Here is an 18,636-nt window from a genome sequence, read left to right as displayed (position 1 = left end):
TTGCCTATAATACTGCTGCGCAGGAAACAACACGCTTCACGCCGTTTTACCTCGTTTACGGCCGTGAAGTGCCGACTATGTTAGAAGCAATGTTGCCGTGCGACAACATCGATCATCTCGACCTCGCCCAAGATACCGAACTTTTCGTGCAACGCGAGGAAGAAGTCCGTCAGCTTGCCCAAGTGCACATAAAGCAACAACAGAGCATCGACGCGCATCGCTACAATCTCCGCCATCGACATGTCGAGTTCCAACCTGGTGATCAAGTTTTGGTCTGGACTCCCATGCGGCGAAAAGGACTATCCGAGAAGCTTTTGAGTCGCTACTTCGGACCTTACAGAGTGTTGCAGCGAATTAGTGACGTGAATTACGAAGTCCTCCCCGACGGAAGCCAGCCTCCCCGACGTCGACAACCGCAATCTGAGATTGTGCACGTTGTGCGGTTGAAACCGTACTATAGCCCCTAATATTCGAAGTTTTCAGCCGCTTCGGTTAGTTTTTGTTGTTGCTCTTCCATCAGTGCCTTGTGACTATATCGCATACCACAGTGATTGTGACTATAGCCTATGTGTTCGTCCTAGACCATCTCGGCGCTCTAAGGTCAAGCCTATGTATGCTTTCCTCCTTTTTTTTTTTTTGAATAGGGGGTAATGCCAAATGGAGTGGCGCAGCAAGGGACTGAAGAAGAGGAGAACAAGGTTCGTCTCGGCATCGCGCGTCTGCCGCTGACATTTTCGTAAAGTGCAACCGCCTGTATCTTCATTCAGCTTGCATACTCCAGCAGGGTATACGCGACAATATCATCAGCGAATCACAAGTTACTAAGATATTCTCCATTAAGTCTTATCCCCAATTCTTCCCAATCCAAGTCTCTGAATACCTCCTGTAAGCACGCTGTGAATAGCACTGGAGAGATCGTATCTCCCTGCCTGAAACCCTTCTTTATTGGGATTTTGTTGCTTTCTTTATGAAGGACTACGGTGGCTGTGGAGCCACTATAGATATTTTTCAATATCTTTACATATGGGTCGTTTACACCCTGATTCCGTAGTGCCTGCATGACTGCTGAGGTTTCGACTTATTCAAACGCTTTCTCGTAATCATTGAAAGCTATATATAAGGGTTGGTTATATTCCAAACATTTCTCTATCACCTGATTGATAGTGTGAATACGGTCTATTGTTGAGTAGCCTTCATGAAATATAGCCTGGACCTTTGCTTGACAGAAGTCTAAGGCGTTCCTGATTCTATTCGTGGTTACCGTAGTAAATAATTTGTAGGCAACGGACAGTAAGCTGATCGGTCTACTATTTTTCAAGTCTTTGGCGTCCCCTTTCTTATGGATTAAGATTATGTTGGCGTTCTTCCAACATTCCAGTACGCTCAAGGTCATGAGGCAATGTGAATACAGGGTGGCCAGTTTTTCTAGAACAATCAGCCCACCGTCCTTCGACAAATCTGCTGTTACCTGAGCCTCCCCAGCTGCCTTCCCCCTTTGCATAGCTCCCAAAGCTTTCTTTAGTTCTTCCGGCATTGCTTATGGGATGTCAAATTGCTCTAGACTATTCCCTCTTCCATTATCATCGTGGGTGCCACTGGCAGTGTATAAATTTCTATAGAACTCCTCAGCCAATTGAACTATCTCATCCATATCAGTATTAATGATATTATCGGCTTTGTCTCTTAACGCATCCATCTGATTCTTGCCTATTCGTAGTTTCTTCTTCACTGCTTTTAGGCTTCCTCCGTTCCTGAGAGCATGTTCAATTCTATCCATATTATACTTCCTTATGTCAGCTGTCTGACGCTTGTTGATTACCTTGAAGAGTTCTGCCAGTTCTATTCCTGCTGTAGGGTTAGAGACTTTCATACATTGGCATTTTTTAATCAGATCTTTCGCCTCCTGCGATAGCTTACTGGTATCCTGTCTAACGCAGTTGCCACCGACTTCTGTTGCACACTCCTTAATGATGCCCATAAGATTGTCGTTTATTGCTTCAACACTAAGGTCCTCGTACCGAGTTAAAGCCGAATACCTGTTCTGTAGCTTGATCCGAAATTCCTCCATTTTCCTTCCTACCGCTAACTCATTGATCGCCGTCTTATGTACCAGTTTCTTCAGTTCCCTCCTCAAATCTAGGCTAATTCGAGTTCTTACCATCCTATGCTCACTGCAGCACACCTTCCCGAGCACGTCCACATCTTGTATGATGCCAGGGTTAGCGCATAGTATGTCTATTTCATTTCTAGTCGCGGCATTCGGGCTCCTCCATGTCCCCTTCCGGCTATCCAGCTTGCGGAAGAAGGTATTCATTATCCGCATATTATTACTTTCTGCAAACTCTACTAATAACTCTCCCTTGCTATTCCTAGAACATATGCCATATTCCCCCACTGACTTGTCTCCAGCCTGATTCTTGCCTACCCCGGCATTTAAGTGGCCCATCAGTATAGTGTATTTTGTATTGACTTTACCCATCGCCGATTCCACGTCTTAATAGAAGCTTTCCACTTCCTGGTCATCATGACTGGATGTAAGTGCGTAGACCTGTACGACCTTCGATTTGTACCTCTTTTAAGTTTCACAAACACTGCCACCCTCTCATTAATGCTATAGAATTCTTGTATGTTACCAGCTATATCCTTATGTATCAGGAATCCGACTCCTAGTTCTCTCTCTGCTAAGTCTTGGTAGCACAGGACGCGCCCGCTTTTTAGAACTGTATATGCTTCTTTTGCCCTCCTAACCTCAGTGAGCCCTATTATATCCCATTCTCTGGCCGCTAATTCCTCCAATAGCACTGCTAGACTCGCCTCATTAGATAACGTTCTAGTGTTAAACGTTGCCAGGTTCAGATTCTTGAACACATAGTCATCTATATCTATCATCGATATCTATCAAACTGATGATTGATCACGCGATGACTGATGATCACACGATGACCACATGATGATGATCACACGATGACTGATATCATCGATATCAGTCATCGATGTCTATCTGCACATAGTCATCGATATTTATCAAAATGTCATTGAATGAGCATTATTTCTGCTACCATTGCTACATGATAATAAAAGGTGATTAGTGATCACTGGCGATAACATCAGTTCAGTGTTCCCTAACTATTATAGAGCATAGTGTCATGGATGTGAAATTATAAGTAATTTGAACAGCAATTCAAAATTAATAATTAGAAGATGCTAATAATTAGTTATGAGTTATACTGAATCACTTTGTTTGGAAGGACAGCGGTAGCCATCACTCACTCATTTTGCTGCAGGTACGAGTGTGTTTCTTTAAATACTTTCCTCGGTTTCAGGCAGCAGGTGCGGTCGAAAAAGTGGTGCTTACTAATGATTGTGTTCACTTCCAACTTTCTTGACTATTCGTAAATCACAGCTTCATGCACATAAAGTCACAGGCCGATAAAAAATTGACTAAATTATGACCATTAGGAACTGAGTAGTTTAAGCCAGTAGTAAATATAACCTTCGCACCGTGATAGTGCTTACCTGCACAAGGTGCTGTTGAGGAGAACAAAATGTCAATACATCAGCAGTTAGCTGAACAATATAAAGAATATCAGCGAGTCATTATTGCAAAATATTGCGTTTGCGCAGTTCTGCGTTGTCAGCATTTACAATCCTTCATTGTAAGGGTATCAATCAACAGCCGTTAGCAGGGTTATTAATTATGTTGTGTAGGATCTCATATGCTTTAGTCCCTAGAGATTACAAGCGAACATAGCGTTGATGGTGCTTTGCAATGCAGATGGCAGCAGTGATGCACACAGGATAATTTCACAAGTCTCATACATTCAGAGAACGGTGGCCAATGCGACCATTTCATATCATAAATTTCTTGAAAGCACGTATGGTATGAAGCAGTAAAAAGGTCACAACAAAGAAGGAAATTCCCAACAGGTCTGTAAGGAATGAAGCGACTGCGTGCTCATCAGATACGACTGCTTTGTGTGACTGCTTTAAAGGGCCCCTCAGCAGGTCTGGCTACTTTGAGCTGACAAGCGCAGATGATACAATGCATGCTAACGATCATGTTGGCAAAGAATTGCACCGCTAAGGGCAGCGGAATGGCCCGACATTTCAATCCGAACGCTGTTTTCCTTTTCCCTAGCGGCGACCGCTCTCCAAGCTGAACGGTGACGTCCTCGTGTCCCTGCGCCTACGTGCTCGTGTCCGCATTGTGACGTCGCTCGCAGTGACACGTGGCTTCGATAATTATTCAAGGCAACATCTGTTATTGGTGTGATCTGTTGCTTGAATTGACAAATTGAAGCTTAGAGATATATTGAAACACACAAATGGAATGTCTGCGTGTCCGTGAAATGTGTGCGAAGCAAGAGAGATGTACTTCCACTTCATCTGCTTGTTTCCACGGTCATGCAGTCACGTGCGCAGGTACCGAAACTATGCCATTTTCTACCTTGTTCCAGTACGAGATCATGCTCTCCAACACGCTTGCTCTGCCTCAGTATTTATGTTGCACAGAAACTGGTTGCCAAAATACTTCCTGTGCAAGCCAGCCAGGCTTCTTGTTTATTGAATTGAATTGTATTTGGGGGTTTTACGTGGCAGAAATATAAGTTGATTACGAGGCACACCGTAGGGGGGGGGGACTACGAAATAATTGTGACCACCAGGGGATCTTCAACACGCCCCCAATGCATGAGAGAGGGTTTTTGCATTTTGCAAAAACTTAAGATATGGTAGAGAAAACTGTTCTGTTTTAATATCGACATGTGCACTTGTTTATCAAATGACAGTGTTTCATCATCTAACAGATGTTATCGCTCCGCGCAGGACACGCCTGTACGTATCGCAAGTTTACGAAATGATAACGATGGTTCTATTCGCTGTCTGTGGTCGCCGAACCTTGTGTAATCTGACTGCATGTATGCGCGAGGCGAATTATGTTGAACTTTCTAGAAGACATGCAGGTATCACCGATTACTCTGGAACCTTCGATGCCTCATGTAAAAAGCCGAAACGCTTGACCGGCAGATATGATTTTCACAGGCTACCGACTGTGTTCGCCGCTCTCGTTGCACTTTGAGTGCAGCCTGTTTTTGAGGCCACAGGTTCACCGAATAAGACACGTTTCACAATTGGCAGTTTGGCTGCTTTCTTCACCGTCACTAACACGCGACAATACAGTGCTATGCAAAAAATTCACCTCAACCTTGTGAAGAAACATATTCCGGTTATTATCAGACGCGATATAACCACAAAGATCATTTCGCATGCGGATGGCTTGTGGAAGTGCAGATGTGCTAAAAGCATTCGCGTTACCAAAGATGCGCGTGAAGCTGAGGTGATTAGGTAGCCTGCGCGATGTGAAAAGGGGGCATTCAAGATGTAACGAGGTGATTTTACTGCTGTAGACGTACTTGTGAAACAGGTATAGCAGACACATTTGACCGTGAATGGCCAATGGTTGAAGAAAATGACTGAGTTTAAGCTGGTTGACACTTAATGGTGGTCATAATTATTTGAAATGTAATGGTGGCTTTGTTCTGAACAGCTTCAAGACAGTTAATTTGATAATGAGCGAAAGAAGACCAGGTCAGGCACGTTCAAGTTGTAGGCGGAGGAAAGTTAGGATAACTTGCGAACATTAGAGGGACATTGACGGAGGTTGCGGCGTAAATCACCTGTTTTTAAGGCTTTCACACAGGCAGCACAGATGTGATCATACCAGGAGAAGCCTAGTGTAAGGTAAATGCCAAGATATTTATATAATGATGTCTGCGAGAGCTTGTCTCCTTGTATGTGGTAGGAAAAATAAGAAAAATCAGGCCTACGTACAAAAAAATATTTTTCCATTTGTTTTTATTTAGGGCCATGCGCCAGGTGTTACACCAGTCAGAGATAATGTTAAGATCATCTTGAAGGATAAGGTGTTCGTCAGGACAGTTTATTGGTCTGTATAACATGCAGTCATTGCAAATATTCTAATACTTGATGATATTTTATTTGGCAGATCAATTATGAAGGTCAAGAAAAGCAGCAGGCCTAGAATGCTGCCCTGTGGAACGCCACAAGAGACATATGAAGAGTGAGAGGACGAATTATTAGCCGTCGCGAAGAGCTTGCGAAGGGAAAGGAAATTCTGAAGCCACAATAAAGTGAGAGATTCTAACTGAAGGGCACCTTATTTAGAAATAACGCAGCAATAGGTGAAACGATTGAAAGCTTTGCCAAAATCAAGAAAGAGGGAATTGGTATCCAGTAGCTGTGTTTCGCATGACATGTTTTCCTGAACCGTACCGGCTTGGAAAGAACAATTTGTTATCCTCCAGGTGGCTCTAGACATGGGATGCGACTATAAGCTCAAGATGTTTGCAGCAGATGCATCTGAGTGATATCGGACGGTAGTTTTCAGGTGGAGTCTTATTTCTAGATTTAAAAATTGGTATTATTTTAGTAATTTTCCAGTCATCTCGCAGTAGTCTAAATGACAGTGACTATCGAAAGACACGGTATAATATGGTGCTGGATATGGAAAAGGTAGTTTTTTGCATCTTGGACTTATGATCATCGATACCGGCTGATGAAGATGCCTTAAGCTGCTTAACTATACAGGTAATACCATCCATCGTGATTTCAATGGGCTGCATGTACTGGTAGTTGTGTAAAGAGACAGATGGCTCGTCGGAATCATCTTCCCATGTGAATATGGATCAAAAATCATTAAATGTAGAAGAACATTCAGAATCTAAGAGAGGAAGGTTGTTTTCATGCAGTAATAACTGGTTAGTAGCTTGGCCAGAGGACATGGAGCGCAAGAATTTCTTAGTATATTCCAAAACGGAAGGCAAATCGTTGTGGAAATGTTTATTTTTGGCATTGCACATTGCAGAATCGTAACTGGTCATAAACTGTTTGTATTCTTCCCAAGCAGGCGCACCAGAGCACTTCGCATTAGAATAGAAAATTTTTTTCCTGTTTCTGTGTTTATGAAGAGATTTGGTGAACCAAGGGTTTCCTTTATAGTTAGAAATGGTGATAATTAGGATACATTCCTTAATAAGTGAGGTCAGTTTATCTTTGAAAAGTGCCCAGTTTTCATTTACAGACCTACTGTAGAAAGACAATGGTAAATCTTTACTGAAGAATACTTCGAGCTCTCCATTCATATTGTTATAGTCGGCTTTGTTGGAGTCCAAGATTTTCTTTTTTGATATACCTGTGAATGGTAGAGGCAAGTCCAATGTAACTTCAATTAAATTATGGTCATTAAAGCCTTTTTGGCAAGATACGGTCTTAAATGTATACGGAGCATTCGTAAGTAACAGGCCTAATGTGTTCATAACACAGGTTGGCTGATCAATGAATTCTGTTCAAAGGCAACATGGTGAAAAAGAAGTTGTGGAAACAATTAGTGGAAAATTAAAGTCTCCAAAAAGATAAATTCATCAGTGGTACAAACGAGAAGAAGGGGAGTTAACCGAGGGGCCCGATTATTGTTAGTCATATCACAAGAAGCAAATAAAGACTGACACCAAGGACAACATAGGGGAACCTCTGCTTAATAAATGAAATAAAGAAACGATAAATTAATGGAAATGAGAGTGGATGAAAAAACAACTTGCCGCAGTCGAGGAATGATCCCACAACCTTCGCATTTCGCGTGCGATGCTCTACCAATTGATCTACCGCTTCGCCATTTCCCCATCCACTATCTTGGGAGTTCATGTTTCCTAGTAGAACCCTGGGAGTGTTAGCCAGCGCCACCATCCACAGACCTTAGAACATCCTTTCTGCTGCAGACGTCACAAGAACGTGATCGTTTTTGGCTGAAGGCAACGTCAATAAACCCCAAACATGCTACCGAAGGCATCAATGTTGCCGGATTCGCTTCCATCAACTATCGACCCCCCCCCCCCCCCCTTGAGTGTTGTGTCCACTGTAAAACTCTCAAAACGTTGAAAAATCCTTCCAAAAAGCGAACAAACACGCGGAATCATGAAAAGCTATGGGTAGAGCCATAGAGCAAACATAAAGAGCTAATTACGTTGTAGCTCCTGTTGGTCTCGCTTTTTTGGCGGTGCCACATTTTGGTTTTACTTGTAAGTCGACCCCCCCACGTGGATTTTCAGATTAAAAAGATAGATCGACTTACAATTGTGCAAATACGGTATTGGTTCTACTTAGCCGTACAGAATTTTCCAACAATTCAGGACATTAACTAAGAAAAAAACAATAAGCAATTCGCTTTTGTTGTACACACGTAAACCTTTTTTCATGCACAAGAATGTTCAATCAGGCAGCGACTCACTTGGAGAAGAAGATGTCCCAGTGAGCTATGCAACATTCCCAATTTATCACTAATAAGTGGTTTACTATACACAGAGGTTTTTTGTAAGCATAGTGAATAAACAAGTACTTCGTTGTTGAGCCATTACATAAAGGAACTGATTACCAAAAATATCACTGCAACCTTCAGCACAGCTGTCCTCAGCTATATCCTAATATAACTAAAGAAATTATGTAACAATATATTTCAACAATGTGTGCCTATATACATGATACCCTACTTGACTGTGGTATCGTGGTGTTATCAGTGTCATGTCATATCAGAGTTTACAAATTGTTTCATTGCATATTTAAAACAGAATGAAACAACTTATCACATTATCTTGGAACATGCTATGAGCTACATGGGCAGCTCAACATATCCGAGCATATGGTAACGCTTGTGTATCAGAATGCATTGTAGCATAGTGCACACATATGCATATTCCACATTCAGATTTGAATTAATACATGGACACCCATATTGCATAACGATGTCAAAAGACAATTGCCATTTAAGTTCACAAGTTGAAGAAAAGCAAGCTTTGAAAGAACCTGCACTGAAATGGACACATGTTGATACAAGTGCCTCTTCACGTGAATGCAACGTGCCAGATTCCGAAGGCATATGTGTCACCAAAATGCCTGAGTGGATGTGCAGGAAATCCTTAGGAGTGGCACTGGCAAAAAGAAGCCTTACGTGTTTGTTTATTACAAGTAGGTACATTGTTGCCCAATATAGAAGTAATTTTTCGGACTGAATGGAATGCGAATCGAATAGTCCCAGGAGTGGAAGAAATGTAGAATACGTTTGAAATAGTTTTCAAAAAATGAACAGCTCGTATCAAAATATATGTGAAACAAAGCGCACATCCTGGTGTTCAATACATTGGCAAGTTCCTGTGGTTCCATCGTGCATTATGAAGCATTTTCTTGAAAGCACTTGTTTCGAAGCACTGTTTACTAAAAGCACAAATAGAGAACAAGGAAGGAATGAGGAAATTGCTCGTATACAAAGGGCTCTTTAGACAGCGCAAATGATCCCCATATAGCCAGGAAAGTGTAGATCCCTTAGAAACGCATACAGCCTCCATTATGCACTTTCTCATATTTTATGCCTATATTACGCCCATGGGTGTGACATTTATCATACTTTTGCTTCCATTTGAGCTTAATTTATGCTGAGGTAACATTTTAAACGTTCTATGGCTATTAGAACATACTTGCATTTACGAAGTGCCTATTTCAATGTATCAAATATTCACACACCCTTAATGAATTCTTGGATTTATTGTCTTAAAATCATGTCCGCCGCGCAATATTGTTGGTGAAGAAATAAATTCTTTACAAGAGACAGGCACAACTACAATGCAGAAAGAATATTTTTAAATGTCGAAAAACACGACTGGCCCAATTTCTTGCCATCTGTGCAGAAATGTATTTTACAGTGCAGATGTATGCCCACTCAAAATGTAAATTGTAAAAATATAAATGATGATACATTAGTCGAAATAAAATGTAGGAATGAATCAGGCACGGCGGACTTTACATTTGACTGAAAACTCAAATTACTCATGTATGTTGTTATAACAAGTTCTTTCTGTGTTAATAATGAACTTCCAACTGCCGTCACTTAACTTCTCGTGTAGCCCCAGATACAATAAAATGCTAACAACCATATATTGCATGCTGTCATTCAAGTATTAACGTACCAGGAAGAGACAATGCACACTTATTAAACACAAGCATTTATTTGGTGCTCTCATGAGACTGACATAGGAAAGCACACTGAACAATTGCTCTAAAAATGTACCTATAGGTAAAAAAAAGAGGTGTAAATAGAGTAAGATCAAGAGACTCCAGGATGAACCATGCATATCAGAGCCTTGTCAGTGCTGTCTCTGTGTACTTATTTCTTTCTACATCCTCGTTCAGTTGCACTTACACACTCTATCACGGCTTCAATCCAGCTCGCCCGCCAAAGTGAGTGGATCTAACAGAACAAGTCTATATGTACCAAAAGACAATACTGAAAAAAAAAATGTACTTACAGAAATCAGATCACGGAGATGTCTGTAGTGTAATAATAGGTATTACAATTAACATACATTTTCTGTAGGGGCATTCACACGGTAATTTCTGAGATCAAACAAAATGTTGAATACTATTGGAAAAATAAAAAGCACAATATGACAAAGCAAATCCTTGATTTTACAGACTTCATTATATCGAGGTTTAACTGCATATTGAATTTTTTCTCAGCTATAATGGCTTAGTGGGGTCAGTTCTCATAACTCCTTTTGCTCTCTGTTCTATAACACCTAGATAAAAGATCAAGAGCAAATAGGATCATCCCCAAAAAAGTGTTTCAGTGACCGTTTAAGAGGAAGACTTAGAACAGGGGCTCTTATGTAAATACGTGGGATAGAATAAATGTTTTTCTCGACAACTGCTGCACCAAATTTGATGAGGTTGTTTGTATTTAAAAGAAATAGTAAGAATCTAGTGAGTGTTCATAGTGAATGCTTTATTTAGGCCGCGAATCTCTTGATAAAAATTGTTGAAAATCACAAGTTTTCCGAAAGCGAAACTATCAAGTATACAACTCTAACTCGGCAATGAAAAACATTTATCACAATTCTGTCAAATGCATCAAATAGGACACATCTAAAGCGGACAATACTGATATATTAAACAATGCCTTCAAATATAGCACCAATATGTGAGTAGGACTTTAAAAAAACGTCATAAACAATGTAACAAGTTGACGAAAGATATAAATTGATACATCAAATTTCTCCGCTTTTGATTATCTACCACATGCAGTTTACAGAACTACGATAACTATTCTAGGAGCAGAGCTGCGAATTTAATAACTTCTCGTTTAAATTTTTTTCAAATCTTTGTAAATTGCTATTATAACATTAAGGCCTTAAATCAAGATTCTGCATCCAGCACCCACTAGAATTTATCTCTTTGTCTCAAAAGCAATAATTCCTCCAGTAGTTATCTCAGAAAAGTGTTCCTGCATTTTACATGTATCAGAGTTGGGCCCGAGTTAAACCTTCCCTTTATGAGCACATGAAAACATTTGTGCTACCTCATGCAGTAGAACACTATGCGACATTCTACACATTTGTAGATCTATAATTCAGATTTCATTCAACATCGTTCTTGACCTACCCTAGAGTATCATGGTGCTGTGATCCCTTATGTCTGTTCAAGTTATGAGACTGTGTAAAAGACCTGGAGCAGACGTTACAACTATACGGCCGGTCACCTGTATGAATGAGCTGGTGTGTCTTGGGGGCATTCGTCAACGACAATCTCTGAAGGCATAATGGGCTTTGAAATGGCTTCTTGCTTGATGTGTCTCAAGGTGGACCTTTTGGGAGAAGCTCTGAGAGCATGAATGGCACTGATATGGCTTCTCACCTGTGTGGGTGCGCAGGTGGACTTTCAGGTGGGCCTGTTGTGAGAAGCTCTGAGATCATGAAGGGCACTCAAATGGCTTCTCATCTGTGTGGGTGCGCAGGTGGCAGTTTAAGTCATATCTCTTTTTGAAGCCTTGAGAGCATAAAGAGCACCTGTATGGGTGCGCAGGTGGACTTTTGGGATAGACTTGCGTGCGAAGCTCTGAGAGCATCAAGGGCACTCAAATGGCTTCTCGCCTGTGTGGGTGCGCAGGTGGCGCTTTAAGCCATATCCCTTTTTGAAGCCCCGAGAGCATGAAGGGCACTGATATGGCTTCTCACCTGTGTGGGTGCGCAGGTGGCACTTTAAGTCATATCTCATTTTGAAGCTTTGAGAGCATGAAGGGCACTGATGTGGCTTCTCACCTGTATGGGTGCGCAGGTGGACTTTGAGGGTAGACTTTCGTGCGAAGCTCTGAGAGCATGAAGGGCACTCAAATGGCTTCTCACCTGTGTGGGTGCGCAGGTGGCATTTTAAGCCATATCTCTTTTTAAAGCCCCGAGAGCATGAAGAGCACTGATATGGCTTCTCGCCTGTGTGGGTACGCAGGTGGGCTTTCAAGTGGGCCTGTTGTGAAAAGCTCTGAGAGCATGAAGGGCACTCAAATGGCTTCTCGCCTGTGTGGGTGCGCAGGTGGCACTTTAAGTCATATCTCCTTCTGTAGCCTTGAGAGCATGAAGGGCACTGATATGGCTTCTCACCTGTATGGGTGCGCAGGTGGACTTTGAGGCTAGACTGGCGTGCGAAGCTCTGAGAGCATGAAGGGCACTGATATGGCTTCTCGCCTGTGTGGGTACGCAGGTGGGCTTTCAAGTGGGCCTGTTGTGAAAAGCTCTGAGAGCATGAAGGGCACTCAAATGGCTTATCGCCTGTGTGGGTGCGCATGTGAACTTTCAGTTTAGCCTTGTATGTGAACCTCTTAGAGCATGAAGGACACTGATATGGCTTCTCACCTGTGTGGGTACGCAGGTGGTCTTTGAGGTTGCACTTTTGTGAGAAGCTCTGAGGGCATCGAGAACACTCAAATGGCTTATCGATTGCCTGGGTGCGCAAGTGGACGTTTAAGTTGTATCTGTTTGACAAGCTCCTATGACATGAAGGGCACTGAAATGGCTTCTCGCCAGTATGGACGTTGGCATGTGCTTCCAGGTGAAACAGTTCATCAGCCTCATAGTCACATAGGTGACATCGATGGAGGCATTCTTGCTTTGAGTTGTCACAGTTGGCAGTTGACGGAGAACTAGAAGGCCTCAATGCTGCACAAATAAAACAAAAGTAGGTAAGAGTTATGAAATATCAAAAAAGAACACAGATGCTAAATTTAATGAGAAGCTATCTTTTTCTTATTATTTGAGAGATCTTCAGGGTGCCTTCAACTACTTAAACATATGGATTTCTAATGATCATATTTAGTTAACAAGATATTTTTGCATTTTAATGCTTCATAACCCTGTTTGTGAAGGTACTTATAAAAAGTATTTTAGACAAAAAAAAATCATAAGTGACAGAATGTGGAGTGCTTGACGACTCTCTTGGATTCCTTGAGCCTTAAAGAACACTTTCAAAAATGCTTTGACCAAGCTTGCTCTCTTAACCTTAATGAGCCCTTCAGGCCCGTAGGCCTTATTTGCCACTTGCCAAACAATTTGTCTTATACGAGAGATCATCAGTGGGTTTCTTCTTATCACAGGCTTAACTTTGTGAATGTTTACGTAAGTTGAGATTGCAAGGAGCCCCCACTAGAAGATACCATAGTTTTCTCCATATAGTCCGCCACCACTTACAGCCTGCATCCTCTTCCAGAACAGCCGAGAAAGAAAATAAAATGTGCGCACGTATACCCCACGGAAATACTTGCGTGCAACCTTCAGATGTTCATAAAAACGGTATATGTTTTGGATAAATGATTTGTCCACGTTGTATCTTTGGCCAGTGACTCTGATTTACTTTTTTGGACAGGAGCTGGGCCATTCAGCCTGGCCTATCGTGATCCAAGTTCTACTTTGCCAGTGTCATGTGCAATTAAGAAGAGTATAGGCTTGGGCTGGTTGGTAATACATAGTTACACTGAAAGCATAGCCTGGAAAGGAAAGCGCTTGTCCTCTCCAGTGTTTGTCGATCGTGCTTTCCACGCTACGTTTCCAGCGTAACTATGTGCACTACTTGCAAACTGCGAAACGCAAAATCAGGACCCATGCAGAAGAGGATAATGACCAACAATGCAGGAGGGGGAATGGAGCTTCACCACACAAGGTTAGAAAAACGGTGGGGTTCCCCAGGACATATCTTGTTTTTTCCTGTATATTCAGTGTACTTATTCTAGATATTTGCAATTTGATAGCATTTCAGATATTCATTGTTTCTAAGAAACTGCTTTGTGTTTTTTATGACAATTGTAAAAACTGCTTTAACTTTTTTGTATTAACTTTACATTTCCATTACTAAGTGCGTTCCCTATAGTACTACGCTGCCTGTTAAGTTTCAAATTTTCGTGGTTTCAGAGATTCAAACCACGAAGCCGATCTCCGCACGTGAGCTACCTTCAAAACCGGCATCGCAGAAATTTTCGGCTGCCCTGGCGTGCGCAAACTTCGCGCTGAACAACGCCTACAAAGCCTATCCCAGCAAAATGGTGAAACGTTCACCAGCTGCATAGAGGACATCGTCGACCTCTGCCGGCGTGTCAACCCAACGATGGCGGAGGCGGACAAGGTACGTCACATCATGTAGGGCATTTCCTACGATGCCTTTGATATACTGCTCTCCAAAAACCCAGGCACTGTTTCTCTGGTAATTGAGCTTTGCCAGAGTTTCGACGAGATCTGCAGACAGCGTCTGCTCACGCGGCGCCCCCCTGCGTCCGACGAAACCCTCGCGAGCATGACGGCGGCTCCAGAGATTGACTCCCTGCTTTGCCAAATAATAGAGCTCGTCCGTGCTGAGGTCGCTCGTCAGCTTGCGCTGCTGTCCTCAGCCACGCCACCACCTTCGCCTTTGCCGGCGAACCTTCGCCAGGTCATCCACGAATACAGCACAAGAGAGCAGCAGGCAGCATGTCTCAACCAGAGCAGCTCAGGCAATCTCGAGCTCGCGCCTCCCGGGTAACTGGCGATGTGGTTGCGGCGCCGGGCATTCCCCTTCACTACAATCGCCCCCCACAGGAAAAGGAGCCATCCTGGCGACTCATGGTGAACATAGAATCATGGGGTCGTAATACGGGGACGGTTTCACGACCACGACAGCGTTGGTCTGTAGGTGGCGTGACAGGCTCGACAATATAGTTCACAGGCGATGTCTGCGCTACAACACGGTAGGGTGTTTGATATTTGGAGACAAGCTTAGATGAGAGTCCAGCAGGAACGGCGGGAACCCAAAGCCACACAAGCGAGTCCGGAAGAAAGTGAAAATGCGGGTGATCTTTGTGAAGCCTAGATTTTTGTTTTCATTGGTCGACGGTTGTAAAGGAACGGGCGAGCTGACGGCATACCTCTGCGCGGCGGGCAGCTTCAGAGATGGGCGTACATTTGGATGAGTCGGGTCTGTACGGAAGAATGGTGTCCAGGGTAGTTGAACGTTCGCGGCCATACAAGAGGAAGAATGGGGAGAAGGTTGTGGTCGCCTGTGGTGCAGTGTTGTAGGCGAACGTGATGAATGGCAAAATAAGGTCCCAATCAGTGTGATCAGAGCATGTCGCCATTATTTGGAGAGCATGTCGCCAAGGGTGCGGTTAAATCTTTCCGTCAGACCATTAGTTTGAGGACGGTAGGCGACGGTGGTGCGATGAACGATGCGACATTCAGCAACGAGCGCGTTAACGACTTCGGAGAGGAAGACACATCCTCTATCACTTAAAAGTTCGCGAGGTGCCCCGTGACGGAGAATAAAGTTTTTCAGGAGGAAGGACTCTATACCGCGAGCGGTGCTAGCAGGCAGAGCGGTTGTTTCTGCGTATCGCGTCAAATGGTCGATGGCGACGACTATCCAGCGGTTCCTGGAAGCCGTGCTCGGAAGGGGTCCATACTAAAACCCCTGAAACTTCGTAAAGTAGTGCCACTCTCCTCCTCCGCCTTCACTCCTCCTCGTTTCTCCTCTCTTTCACGCTCCCTCCTCGACCATGGCGCCGCCTACGATGCTCGAGCGCAGCAGAGGACCTTTCGCAGAGTGAATTGTCCTTTCGTATAGCAAGACAGTGCTCTTTAGGCGTTCACGTTGGCTTTCCAGCTCCGCGTAACTTCGTGTACAGCATAGAATTTCTAGTCGGATGCTTATACAAATTGGGTAACGGCAGCTTTTGTTTCATTTTTTTATAACTATTTCTTAAAAAATTATCTGAAGGAGTGTTAACGCTGTGCGTTGACGACTGCGAATGTATCGCGTGCCCTACAATTAGGTACGCAACATTTGTCAAGGGCGTGTCGCAAGATCTTGTTGCGAATGGTTGTAAATAACACGTTTACCATCGAACGACAACCTCTTGGCTTCCAGCAAGCCCTCAGCCTAAAGAATCCGCGCCGCCCTTACCATGTGAATTCGCGGCGCGTATCAGCTATGACGTACACAGGCTGGCGGAGATCACTGCTCTGGAGGTTCGAAAGTGTATTACAAGCTACAGTGCCGCCAACGTGCGTGCTTGCCAATCTAAGCGCGCGCAAAGCCTCAGAGGTGGGCGCTGGTGCTATTATGTTTCTCGTCTCTCAACGCCGACAGAAATACCGCGGCCGATCATCGAGTCGGGACTGTGCGTACACAAGAAAATAAAATGAGTTTTTAGCATTCGTGCGCGAAGCGGGAGCGCGATAACAATGCTTGACTCAATCTCAAACAAGACCACTGTGGGCTTCAGTAATTGTTTGCAGGTTAGTGACTTACCACGAATAAAACTTCATCGTGCGTTGGTTCGTCCGTTTACTAAGTGACGTACTTGTCGCGAATCGAGTTGCACTGAGGTGCATGCATTGAGGACGGTTGCACTCCCTTCGAAGTAACATTTGCGAGACATTACTTTATTAGTGAAGTCATGATCGCGCAAAGAATCGCCCCGCCATGACGCGGCCGAAATTGCGGCAAGTTACACCGAATTTCAAATTCAACTTCAGCACGAGAACAGTCGATGACGGCCTTATTAGCGGAAACAGAAGACCCAGCCCAAAATAAGATCGTGGGAACAAGAACACAGTACCAAAAAGTTGACCATGTAGAGGAGGCCGTTGATCACAACGCGAGCGGTTCACGCAGCTGCAGGCGTGATGCGGTCTGCGCTGGCGGTACGAAATGACACGTTGGACAGTGGCGTCGTAACTTTTTTGAGCGAACGGCAAAGTTTGTCACTAATAACTGAAACTGCGGCACCAGTGTCAACGACGGCGAGTGCAGCGACGCCGTCCACACATACGTCAATAACGTTAGACAGAGAAAGGAGAGGCGTTGGTCTGTTCGTGGGTGACGCAGTTCTTGCCTCTGGAATTGTGACGATTAGTTTTCCCGTTCCGGCGAATAAGGATGACGGCGCATCGGCAAAAACGAGCGGCGTCGAGGCAATGGAAAACGGCGGCCAACAAGAGGGCGGTGGTCCGAGTTGGAAGACATCTATGCGGGGTTCTGGGACACGGAGGATGACGGGTATGGGGAAATGTATGGTGCGGCGTCGAAGCTACGGCGGTAGGACGTTGCGCGGCGACGACAGAATCGTGCAACATGGCCAGGTACACCGCACGCAAAACATATTGGCCGGTTGTCAGGAATGCGCCATTGTCCATTGCTGTACCGAGGCTGAACGAAGTGAGGTGAGCGCAGTGGCACGACCAGTGGGGATGGCGCAAAGGTCGGAAGTGGTGGCCGCGCGAGAACCTCGGCATAGCTGAGAGGTGCAGTCAACTCGGGAAAAGCAACGGGAGTCGGCACAGGCGGAGTCTCGCGGTCAGAAGGGAGAGCTGCGCACACTTGAGGAGTTTTTTTTCGAAATGGGTCAAATCCACGTAAACAAAAGTTGAGAAAAAAGCAAAAATTTGTTACCGGACCTAAATGCAACGCTAGCAAAGCTATTATATGATATGCTTTACATGTCGGCTAGGGCAAGTTTACGACCACAAGTAATGAAAAATTATGCGGCAGATATGCCCAATATTAGGGTGAGAACTCTGGATTTGGCTCGTATTGAATTGAAACACTGGATTTTAGGCGGTATTGTTATGAAAACTTTATTAAAATTGGCTTTCCAGAATGGCATCATGTAATAATGACAGAAAAGCTATAATAACATTGGCAGCAGGGCTTTGCTGTGCTTCAAGAACAATAGAACTATACTTGAAGAGCAGGTGCGTCTTCTTGGCAGCATAAGCAGCTCTCTTCTAATTCTTCCGCAGGATCATTTCCTTGGGCGCGCCTGAAGACACTAACGAAGTACGCAAGCTCTTCATTGTCTTGCCAGGAATTTCCGAAATGCTTCACAAGAAGGCTGGTCACATCTCTGACTTTCATTTCGTTGACGTGGTGTGCGTACAGTGCACATCTTATGGGTGCTTGTGCAAGGGACCTTCCCCTTTTTAGCACTGACACGAAATTTGACACAGAAACTTTATAGTGAGGCTCTGCTCTAATTTGAGGACTCCTACCAGCTGCATTTCTTTGAATGTAGAAGACCTTCGTTTCGGTTATCTTGAACGGCAAGCTGGATGTCGACTTCATCACCGCCGTGCAGTAGGCCTTCCAGTCGTACGCATGCCAATGTTTTCCAAGCTCTAACACAGTGCCGTGATTTGAAAAAATCCTTTGGTAGCTTTGTGGATTCAGGATTTCTTCGTGTCGTCTAACATCTTTTTCAATTCTGCCAAATACCCTGTCTGG

General features: G+C 43.9%; 1 protein-coding gene across 1 annotated transcript in view; it reads right to left on the bottom strand.

Annotated features, from left to right (window-relative positions):
• Positions 1-11,523: 11,523 nt before the first annotated feature.
• Positions 11,524-18,636, bottom strand: part of LOC126526143 (uncharacterized) — a 168,473-nt gene continuing 161,360 nt past the window's right edge. The window contains exon 5 of the mRNA XM_072289603.1: positions 11,524-13,049. Within this exon, the coding sequence (XP_072145704.1) occupies positions 11,965-13,049 (1,085 nt within the window). The 3' untranslated portion in view covers positions 11,524-11,964. The remainder of the gene's footprint in view (positions 13,050-18,636) is intronic.

This window comes from Dermacentor andersoni, chromosome 8 (assembly GCF_023375885.2).
Source record: "Dermacentor andersoni chromosome 8, qqDerAnde1_hic_scaffold, whole genome shotgun sequence".
NCBI classification, from domain to species: domain Eukaryota; kingdom Metazoa; phylum Arthropoda; class Arachnida; order Ixodida; family Ixodidae; genus Dermacentor; species Dermacentor andersoni.
Note: the sequence above shows the minus strand (reverse complement) of the source record. Positions and strands in the feature narration are given on the sequence as shown.